Raw genomic sequence first — 11606 nt, 5'->3', positions numbered from 1 at the left:
GCATGATCTGACTAATTTCCTAGAGGATCTCTTCCTGGATGCCTTAAAGCACCTTCCTCAGGTAAGTGTCCTTTCTTGCCTTCTCACCCCACCCTCCATCGTAGGCCTGAACCTTGCTAGAATGAGAGCGTTTTCATTATGGCTGTGTGCACTGCAAAAATCATACAGCGCATGTGGCTCTGTACCCACAGAGGACTTTCATCAGGGCTGCTTTACCTCTCTGTCCTGGAATCGGACATCCTTCCCAAAGCACCTTTTCTTGGGATGTCTGTTGAGTTAATGAATGAATTTATCAGGAGCTCTCTTGTACTGTTACTGCAATGTTCTACCTAGCTGTGCCCTGAAACTCGGGACACTTCCTAGCGCAGAGACTTCAAAGAGCCAGAAATCGGGTGATACTACACCCTAGTCTCCATCGCCTGGCCTATTTACAACTAGATGCATGTCTTGATAGTGCGGCACTGAAGTGTTTAAAGTTTTCCGTCCATCTTAACGTGTAGTCAATAGTGCTCCTGCACGGATGTACCTTTTTGCAGAGGATGAAACAGACAGTAGAACGAACTACTTAATTGTCCTGTAACCCAGACAGAAGTACTCATTCCAGGGACAGGATGAGAATCCTTCTCTTAGCCCCAGTTACAAGGCCAAGTCCTGCGTCAGTCACTTCACTCATTCCACCACATTTTAGCACCCTTGTCTCTTGTCGTTTGCTCTGCTCTTGGAGTTCTTACTGAACCGTGCATTAATGCTAAATTGATATTTCCTATTGAAGAGCTGTCTCACTGATGCAACGCACATGGCTCTGTTCAACCTTGTCCAATTTTTAAAAAAATGACATTTAGTCTGCTGCAACCAAAACAAAATATTGTGGCACCTTAATGAATTTATAATAGCGTAAACACTGGTTTTGACAGTTTCATGTGCCTGCCAGAGCGAGCTCTGATGCATGGAAGTTTATGCTACAATAAATTTCCTAGTGTTTATGGTGCTCTTAGGGGCCGTTACTTAGCACCGATGGTTATGTTCAAGAAGACAGACGGGGAAATGAGGCAGTTGAACTTTGACCGTTCCTATTTTTTGCGGCACAGAAGACTGTCTGAATAAGGAAATTTGCTGATGGCCTACAGGACAAACCGGAACTTTTTGCAGTACTGTGCAGTGGATTTGGCTATGGCTGGCAAAAATGGCAGGAAGGAAAGGTTACGGTTACTATGCCAAGGACACGCTTGCCGGCCTTTGTCATTTAAAATGTCAGCATGTCCTGCAGTGGAACGTTAAGTGCAAAAAGTTAGGATGGCCTTTCTGGTCACTCAAATTTTGCTCTTGAGTGGGCTGTGGCTACTGTGAAGGGGTTCTGTCCACCTCATGCATTTTTGTTTAAAATTTCTGAAGAAGCAGGGAAGCTGGTGCTTTGGGTTACTGAGCCACAGCAGGGAGGTGCTTCCTAACACTGTCCACATTCCACCGTCAGCACTGGAAAAAGCTGCCAGTTTCCACCCAAAGCTGGCCAAAGGAGAAGGTATGATCTCTTCCCCATCTTCAGGGAACTGCTGTCCTGCAGGGAGAGATCCTGCTCCTGTCTGTGTAGATTAGCACCATTCAGCAATCTCTCCTGAAGATGAGTCAGTGGAGGTTGGTCAGATGCATGAAACTCGGCAGCACACGAGAAATGCAGAAGCCACGTGGAGCAGCACGGTCCCGTCCTTCTCTGTAAGAAGCTCTCCGTGCTAGGCTGTTCCACGATGCAGAGAAAAGAAGTTCCGACGGTTGTATCCCTGCTGCGAGTGGGCAGGATGCTTTGAGCAGACAGGTGTGTGTTATATTCCCCCCACTCTGCCGACTTCTGTTTCCAAAGCAAGAGGAACAGGAATATATTCCCAAAAAGGATTCTTGAGGAATGAAAGCTTGGTAGTAGCGAGCTAGTATGGCAGCAACTGTAACGGATCACGACGCCATCCCCCAGCACCTTCCTTTCCCCCCAAAAGGCCACCCGCTTCACTTTTTGGGGGGGTTGTATGGAATCGAGTCTTTGAATAAGAGCTTATTTAGCAGGTGGTAGTACAGTACCAACATTGCTATAAGAATTTGCAACTAGGGTGTGGGATTTTTGTTGGTCTTCCCTCTCCCCCTTTAAAAAATAAAATCGAGTCAAGATGGCACACTGTCGAGGATCGGATCGGATCAGATCGTAATCAGCAGCCTGGAGTTCCCACCACCTGCCCCACAGTTGTATATAAAGGACGTTTCTTCTGTTCCTCTTATTGGTATAAAATTTTTCTTGTAAAATACAGAAGTTCATGCAGCAGGAAGTTAAGCCCACAATGAGTGTTCCATGAGGTTCGGTCCAGTTCCTGGGAGTTGTGTTCCTCCCCCCGCCCCCAAGTACCATTTGGCAGACCAAAACAAATAGGATTGTCTTCTCTCTTGTTGGTAGGACTAGGTGGAGGGGGGAGCTCCTTAAGACTGCTTGTCCCAAAGTGTCCCATGAGTTGGGCTGTGTCTTGCCGGAAGAATGTCGTAATGAGAGGGGATGTGACTATTCCTTGGCAGGTCATAGGGGTCGTGGACGTAGCCAGTGGTGCGGATTCGTGCCTCGTGGACCACACTGATGGTGGGCTCTGCAAAGGCAACAGAGAGCAGCTCAGTTAATTCCCCTCCATTCCCGAAACAATCACCCATCCCAAAGACTAAGCACAGTGATGCTAAAAGTTTTACTGCACTTCCAAATCACCGTGAGTGTTCCGGCTGTCCAATGGGGAATCCTGCAAACACTTATTTTCTGCAAACGACAGAGTAGCAACGAAGTAGTGAAATGCTTTGCCAGATGGGATATTGGATGAATGCCGTTCCTCTTTGCAGTGGAGAAAGAGAAGGTGCTCTCCTCTTAAACTGTGTCTCACACGGGCATCTTGGCCTTGTTCTAAATGAGTTCAGCATGGCAGCTGTGCCAGGCCAGGATCAGTGCCTGGAGGTGTGGCAAAGCAATGAGAGGAGCAGCAATAACTCATGCTTTGCATGCAGCAATTTCCTGGTTTAAGACTTGACATCTCTAGGTACGGGTCACGAGGCATGAGGTCCCCAGAAGGCTGCTGCCAGTCAGAGTAACCAGCAGGGACCAAGGGCCTGGCTCAAAACACAGCAGTTTACTATATGCGTATGTGGCCTGTTAAAACCCCCCACCCCTCTCCTTCAACTGCTGCTCTACCGGAGCTGTTTGAATGTGTCCAAATTAATTCGGATCTGTCTGCCTGCACGAGTGTGTTTCTTTCTTGTGCAATTGTCCTCATCAGTCTTTATTGCATTCACAGAGAACCACAGCAACAGTTCAGGATAAAATCAAATATCTATCAAGATAAAAATTGTTTAAAAATCTGGATATTTTCATAGAAAAGATAAATAAGAAGCATATAAAATAATAGCAACTCCGGTGTTCGACAGCAGGTGGCCTCTGCTAATCATCTGCCAGGGCCTCTGATTTTAAAGGGCGCATGGTTAAAAGAAAAAACATCAGAGTTTTGAATAGAGATTTACTACCAATGTTTCTATGTGCCTTCTGAGTCAGGTGATAAACCTGGCCATTCTTTCAATCATTTCTCATTATTACTTCTTAAACAAATACCCCTAACTCTGCAGGCACATAATGGCATGCAATGCAGTCTAGCTGATTTGGGTCGCTTAACAGTAGGGTTGCCAATTCCTGGAGAGACTCAGCACTCACCTTGATTAATTCTTTGTGCACACATTCCCAATGGCGATGTGATGACGTCACTTCTGGGAGTGACATCATCGTGCAGGCTGCAGGAGTGCTCCCGTGCTTTGCACCGGACCAATGGATTAAAGAATCAGCCTGTTTGGAGCCTAAATTGGCCCGGTGGAAAGTGCAGGAGCGCTCCTGCGGCCTGCATGATGTCACTCCTGAAAGTGACATCGTTGTGCCACGCTGGGAGTGTGCCCCAGGAAGCCTGTGCCCCCACCTTTCCCTCCCCATCGGCCAGGTGAGTGGTGTCAGAGGTGGGGCAGAGGCTGGGAGCTGGGGATCCCCTGCCCCCACAGGGGGACCGGCAACCCTACTTAACAGATGCACCCAACTGTGCAGCCAGGAAGAGGAGTTTAACTGATTTTTTGGTCACTTTAGTAACCCAACTCTAATTGGGGTGAGGGAGGTGGAAAAGGCTAGGCGAGATCTGCGGGGGTGTTGGTAAATGATCATGTATAATCTCTTTTCTATTAGATCTAACTTTGTGATTATTTAACTGCCTTATCTTTGATATTAGTTATGTAGCATTTTAGACTTTTTAGACTTTTTATGGATTGTAACAAATGCCTAAGAAAGGTGATTGTATTGTGAGAAAATACAGTTTTTAGACTGGACAAAAGCAACCACAAACTTGTAGCAACCTGACTATGTAGAACAAGAAAGCTGCTTGAGCCAAATTTTGATCACCACCGCCAAGAATAACTGAGCAGGCGGCTACGTTCACGTTAAAATTGGGAGAATGGCTCAGGGACAGAGATTGGTGTAGGACTAGAAAGTTGGGTTCAAATCCTTGCAAGTCCAAAGCCGAGATTACCTGCTTTGCTTCTGAATAAGGCACTATTTTTGGCAGGAGGAATTGTGTCTATACCTAATAAAGGGGTATTTGGTGCAAAAGAATCCAAGTTTTATAGCCTCTCTAGCAGAGAAGATACGCTTACAATTGCATAGATACAGGAACTTCTGAAGCTAGCACAGCAATAGCAGCATATATATAATTGTCAGTATTCAAAGCACTTTGCAGACATTATATGATTGTAAATCCTTACCAACAGTCCTAGAAGATAAGCCAGTATTACTCTTCCCATATTGCAGACGGGGGACTGACGTTGAGGGCGATTTGCCTGAGGTTACCTTAGGAAGCTGGTGGTTGAGGATGAGATTTGACACGGGGACCTGGTGGATTGCAGTCCATCATCTGAGCAGCTACACTAATCCTGCCCCTTGCCTCTCCACAACAAACCACAAGCTAAATTATGTCAAATGAAATTACTGCAAAGAGGTAGCCCTGTTAGTCTACTGAGATAGCAAAAAATAAGTCTTGCGGCATTTTCAAGACTAGTATGTTTATCACCTTTGTGGATCAGAAAACCACCAGCAGATAAAAAAAAGCCATACATGTTTGCTTGAGATGCATAATTTATGGAAATCATTAAGTATTGAGCAACCCCGCTGGCTGCCTTGGTGGCTGGTCTGCCTTTTTTAGCCAGGCAATTCTCGGCCCTGCCAGCTTGGCACAAACCACTACAGTCCTGTGGAAAACTAGAGGGCTCTTGGCCCGGCCTCGGGAGGCTTCAAACCTTCCATCTCTGTACCTACTAAGCATGCGTGTAACTTGTGCATGGCTATTGCCATGCCTGGATTCTGGTTGGAGAAGCCCGCCCCTGCTTCCCCTGCAAGCAATGCCGGCTTTTTCCAGATTCGCTGGAGATACTCACCAACTTCGTAAATGTTTTTGTTAGCCGTTGACAAGGCCGGCGTGTCAGAATAGGATGAGTCCCGATGGACGGGGGATTTCATTTCAACATAGCTGCTCTCTGAGTGTTTGCATGTCAAGATGGGGGGGTCTTTGATGGTGGCATAAGGGTTTTCGCTGCTGTTGAGGGAACAGGTGCTAGAGCTGCAGGCCGATTCCTTCATATAGTCTGCAAGACAAGAGCCGGGCCACCCTCTTAGCACGTGTGCTGGCAAACTTATTGGGGGGGGGAGGGGAGGGGGGGTTCTAGCCCTCAAAATGCACAGCACTGTGACCCACCAGTTACGCCTCAGGTATGTCCGAACCACTGTCTCTCCAAACCATCTGCTCATCCAAACTCATTCGCAAGTCATTTCCTGAACATTCAGTAGGAAGAAAAACAGCCCTTCAGTACTAGGCTCTCGCTGGTAAAAAGGGTCTCATTGCTATGTTACAACATTGCATTGCACACAGACATGCCTCCCCCACCCACAGCCCCCCAAATCCTGACAAAACACTTGTTAATTTCCTTCATACATATACTGTCCCAAGAAATCATGCACGTGGTTTGCCAGTGGGGATTACTTTGGAAACAAGTAGAGTCTTTGGCACACTGGATAAAATATTCACTCCAGGGTTAGCAACGTGGGAGTCCTGTGTAATATTAAACGCAGCATGCTTTGAAATTTAGGTTTCCTCCTCCTACCCAGAACGCCATTACTATGAAACACCATCTCTCCTGATGTGTATATAGAGGGCTTTTTTTCTGGGAAAAGAGGTGGTGGAACTCTGTGGTGGAACTCAGGACCGCACAATGACGTCACTTTGGGTCAACTGGAACAAGGGAGTTTTTTAAAGTTTAAATTGCCCTCGGCAAAAATGGTCACATGGCCGGTGGCCCTGCTCCCTGATCTCCAGACAGAGGAGAGTCTAGATTGCCCTCCACACCACGGCGTGGAGGGCAATCTCAACTCCCCTCTGTCTGGAGATCAGGGGGCGGGGCCACCGGCCATGTGACCATTTTCAAGAGGTGCCAGAACTCCATTCCACCGCGTTCTAGCTGAAAAAAAGCCCTGTGTATATATAATTGTGGCAACTGTTTGACCACAAAAGGATTGGAGTGTTTCTTCATGAGGTTAAAACAGGTTTTCAAAAGAAGATTTGCTTGCTAGCGGATGAATTCTCTGGTAGAATAAAAATTCTGTTTTTTTTTAATGTTGCACCTGCCCATCCATTTCAGACAACAAGCATTTCTTTTCTAGAACCTAAACCACTCAACGGTTTCATCTGCCTTCTTTTTTTTCTCCATTGTCTGCCCTACTGTGGAAATTTCTCTTGTAAGCTCCTAAAGGCAGAGACCAAGGCCAGCTTTGCTCCTAAAACTACATGCACCTGAAGTGTATTATATCCTAAAATTTAGCATATTGAAAATTAACCCAGGGAACCTTTTACTGGGGGAGGGGGACAGAAGCAGTACCCAATTTCTCAGCTTTCTGACTTTTACTAGTCATAATATCAGCACAAAAATTTAGCATTGTTTAGGAACTGACATAACTAGAAGGGTAATTCCAGAAGAGTAATCAGGTTAGTTTGTAGCAGCAAAATAAAACGGAGGCACTTTGGAGATGAAGAGAAGGTATCCCAGCATTGGTGAAATACAGCTTGCTTCATCAGAGGAAAATGCTAACCCATTTCTATGACTTCAGCGTTATTACATGGAATACTTTTTAGGGTATATCCTGAGGGCATCCTGCTGTTGTATTCCTCATAAAGAGAATGACCATCTTCACGCAGGACTTTCCATTTCCACCTTGCACCTCCTTAAAGTGACAAAAGGCATGGAGGGGGTGGAGAAGCAAGCTTTCTAGCAATAGGTTAGGACAGAAGTTTTACCCCAGCCCTCTTCCCGGCCAGCCTTCATTCATGCCTCTTCATGAACGGTCTTCTAAAATGAATTTTTAAAAAACCAATACTCTGAAATGGGGAATTTGGACCCTTGCGCTCATTCATCTGAACTTATCCATCTAATCAGCAAATGCCTTCTAAGGCAGATGTTCCACCTCCCTGCGTTGGAATCCCAGAAGCCGAGACTCATCTGGAAGTATCCCGCGTGGGGTTTTTGGGTTACAAGTGGACCGATACAGTGGGGGATTGGGAGGGGGAAATGAGGGGAGGAGGGAAAGCCTGACTTGCCACTATGAGCGGCAGGCAGCAGGAAGAAATTGCAAAAAAATGTACTGGGACCGTAAGAGGCAAAATGCAATGAAACATTTTCGGTCTGTCCCAGAGGCAGTGAAGCAAAAGGACAGTCTTTGCCCGGCAGAGATTCACCCCGCATTCCAAATCGGCTCCTGTTTAGAAGTCAAGTCCTGGTGGTGATCTCATGAATTCTCACACCTCACAAAAGAGGCATAAAGCTGCATGACTCTGCCCTTTCTGCTTCCTTGGGCAACCATTCTCCAAAATCCCACATCTGACCGCTTTCCCTGGCTTCATGCGCATATTTCTGACTGAGATGGGGGACACTTCCCCGCAATCCCAACTCTGTGTGCTTGCTTTAAATATTCAGGAAAAAAATAATCCTTTTATTAGCAGGTGCATACAACTACCAGTGAGAATAGTCGTTTTTCAAGTTGTCACAAATCTTTGCTGCCACATACTGTGGTGCTTTAACACAGCTTTAAAAGAATATTAGACACAATTTAGGGAGGAGGAGTGTGACAACATGCATCAGCTACGGTAGCTAAATAGAACCTCCATGGCCAGAGGCAATGTACGTCTGAAATGCTAAATGCTGGGAGCAGGCACCAAGGGGTTGCATTGTGTGTGCGTTTCCTAGAAATGTCTGGCTGTCTGCTTAGGGAAATAAAATGCTGGACCCATCTTTGTTTGATGTAGCAGGATGTCTCTTATGTTGCGCAGGAAAGATGATACCTCGTGGCCGATGCGCCATATGACTCTTTACATGGCAACCTTAAACTGGGGACTTTTCCCTCCCACATAGAACCCCGCAAACTGCCGTTCTGTGAGAGGCGGGAGGCACTAAGAAAGAATTCGTAGCACCTTCGCCAAATTACAGCTCTCAACAGTTTTCGGAGAAAGCTGCTAACCAAGACAGCTAAGCTGCAGTAAAGCATTTTTTATATGTCACCTAGATTGTATGATTCTGTGATTAAGAGAGATGCACAAATACTTGCAGGAGCTGAGCCCTACAGACTGAAAGATGGGACAGGATTTTCATGCCCCCCACACTTAATTTCACAATATCACCCTCATCTTGGATCCTTTCAGTGTGCCCTGACCCTGAAGACGTTGGGTAGGCAATGTGATTTCTCTAACACATCCTGGAGGGGCGGAGATGTGTAACTTGGCTGTGGCCACACAATCAGTCCATGGCAAAGGTGGGATTCAAAGCCCTTTATCTACCAACTGGGTACAGCTGATGTTGGCTTGCTTTAAAAGAGCTCACTTGCTATTTTCTTGCTAAAAGACTAGCAAGATACAGCTGGGACACATTTCAATTATTCAGCAGGGAGCAAAGGTCCAAGCTGTGGCTCAGTGGTAGAGCACCAGCTTGGCAAACAGAAAGTCACAGGTTCAATCCCCAGCAGCTCCGCTTTTGGGTAGGAGATGATGCAAAAACCTCTCCCTGAGACACTAGAGAGCCAGATAGAGGAGATGATTTTGACCTTGATAGGCCAATGGTCCGATTCAGCGGAAGGCAGATTCATGTACACATGAAGAACTCCCCCCTGCCAGGCACATGCGACTGACTGCCTAGCTGCCTTGGGCAAATAGAGACTGGCTGGCTACCCTGTCCTGCCGTACCCAGACTGGGCACTACTGGTTACTTGCCGGCATCAGATACTATACCTTTGAAGCTTTTTTCCATTATGTATGTGTTCTGACGTCTATTCATCCCACAAGCACCTGCATAAAAATGATATACAATGGAAAATGCATAAATATTTTTATGCAAACTGGACTGTGTAGCAGAAAGTCTTCCCCCTCTGCTCGCTGTGACCCAAGGCAGGGGAGAGGCACACGCTCAGCTGCGGGCCACCCTAAGCGCCGACACTGGCCAGCATGAACAAGGGTGTGGGGGGGAAACTCTATGCGATTGTCTTGCTGGTTTTCATCAAAGAACAAGCAGCTGGTGGATAGGCATGAACCCCTACCTGTCTACAAGCTCCCTTAGGACAAGCTTTCCTAAAATAATGTGCTCCTTCTTCTATTGTCCTGTTCTTGCACAGCAGTGGATGGTGAAGACCTGCAAGATTTGAGTCCAGTAGCACCTTAAGGACCAGCAAGATTCCCAGCTTTTGAGAGTCAATCTCCCTTTGTCAGATAAATGTAGGAATGGAAATCCCCGAACACTTATATCCCAGGGATTCCCATTCCTACTTGTATCTCACAAAGGGAGCTTTGACTCTGAAAAGCTTATACTCTGGAAAATTTCATTGGTCTTTAAGGTGCTACTGGACTCGAATCTTGCTCTTCCAACACGGCTACCTGCCTGAAACTATCTTGGCGAAGACCCATAGTTCAGGCATGAGGAATCTACTTCAGTTTTGCACAAGAGTATCTTTGCAACAACAACAAAGCTGGACCTGAGGATTGCAGAGGGATATGTTTGTAGGAGGGGAGAGAATGGTTTTTGTACAACATGCAAACTCCTCTCCCCCACTTTTAATGTGCTGAAACAAGACCAGAAGTTGAGATTGGGTGCAAATTGCAGCTGCCTGGGTATTTCAGATTAAATTAAAAACAAATTCTAGACCTCATGGTGACAGTCAGGTGTGAAATTATGTAACTAGTCCTTGATAAAACATTAGAAGGCAGAGGAGGAAACAGGAGCTGCTCAGAGATGAGAGATGCAGGCGGAAGAGGATCTCGCAGTGTTTCTCCTCTTTCCACTGTGACAGGCACACCAGTTCTGTTTTAGACAAGACTGAGAACTAAACTACACAAGCCAAATTGCACGAGGATATTCAAGTGAAGGGAGACAACGTTAGCTGGGAAGTGTAGTTTGAATTTCACCTGACTCTACAGAGCCTGCTAGATTGCTTCTCAGAGGGTTTGTTAATAACTGACAGAGCCTTTGGGAGGCAAAGAGGAAATTAACAAACTCTGAGGAGAGATCTTTGCTGGCTCTGCAAAGAGAGGTGAAATTCAAACTATGCTTCCCGACTAACATTGCGTCTTCCTTCACTTGAGCATCCACATGTAATTCGTCTCGTGTAGTTTAGCTCTGAGGCTGTCTTGGCTGTTCCTCTCCTGCCTACACCTGTGTGTTATGTCCAAAGCCATGCTCATCCTATGGTCAGGAGGCATCGCTTCAGTTCTCCCCAGGGGCTATATTAGCCAAATCACTTATGCTAAAGAAAATATATGCAAAGGTGCTTTACTGACTAAAAAAAACATTTTGAGTTGCACCTGTTCAGAGACTATTTCTCTGAATAGTGCATTCTGAACAGTGCATGGACAGATGTCTTTGTATTTCAAACCCGTTCTTTTATAGCCGGACGTCCTTAGCAAGCAAATCTACCCATCAGGAGGAAAAGAAAAACTTCATACTGGTCATGATGCAAACAAATTAATCCACAATCAAGCCAATTAATACACAGACAGGCACACAATGGCAAGCTCTTTGGTTGTTCACAGATTTGAAGGCATGCTACTTCAAAAACAGGATTTCAAGTGAATTTTACAAGTCAAGAGAAAACAACTTCACTTGACGATATGCATGGGACTCCCACATAGCTGGCCCTGCACAGAATAATTTGCAGCCAACGCTCGTGGTGAAAATTTTTCCTTAGGAACCCCCTCTCCCTGTCCCCAATTTTAAAGGCAACCAATGGTCTTATTTTATTTTCTCACCCCATACCCATTGCTTCAAAGGATTCCAAGCAATAGCCAGGTGTTCCAAAAAGACCTATCTTTGCACTGAATCCTTGTCAAGGCAAACAGTGTTATACTTTGGTCCAGTAAAAACACTCCCCTCTCCCATGTGAAGTTTTTAACGTGATCTGAAGAAATGCATAAAATAGGCCAATCTTATACCCCGCATAGCTGAAGTGCGTGCATGATAGCTACGCTGGGAGGGAAGGCAGTATC

General features: G+C 46.0%; 1 protein-coding gene across 2 annotated transcripts in view; it reads right to left on the bottom strand.

Annotated features, from left to right (window-relative positions):
* Positions 1 to 2457: 2457 nt before the first annotated feature.
* The window catches only part of MEGF11 (multiple EGF like domains 11), a 316522-nt gene continuing 307373 nt past the window's right edge, over positions 2458 to 11606 (bottom strand). For both annotated transcript variants that reach the window (XM_055002716.1, XM_055002717.1), the window contains 3 exons: positions 9363 to 9419; positions 5473 to 5679; positions 2458 to 2618 (listed from right to left, as the gene is read on the bottom strand). In XM_055002716.1, coding sequence (XP_054858691.1) covers positions 2458 to 2618; positions 5473 to 5679; positions 9363 to 9419 — 425 coding nt within the window. The remainder of the gene's footprint in view (positions 2619 to 5472; positions 5680 to 9362; positions 9420 to 11606) is intronic.

Source organism: Eublepharis macularius, chromosome 18 (genome assembly GCF_028583425.1).
Source record: "Eublepharis macularius isolate TG4126 chromosome 18, MPM_Emac_v1.0, whole genome shotgun sequence".
NCBI lineage: Eukaryota > Metazoa > Chordata > Lepidosauria > Squamata > Eublepharidae > Eublepharis > Eublepharis macularius.
Note: the sequence above shows the minus strand (reverse complement) of the source record. Positions and strands in the feature narration are given on the sequence as shown.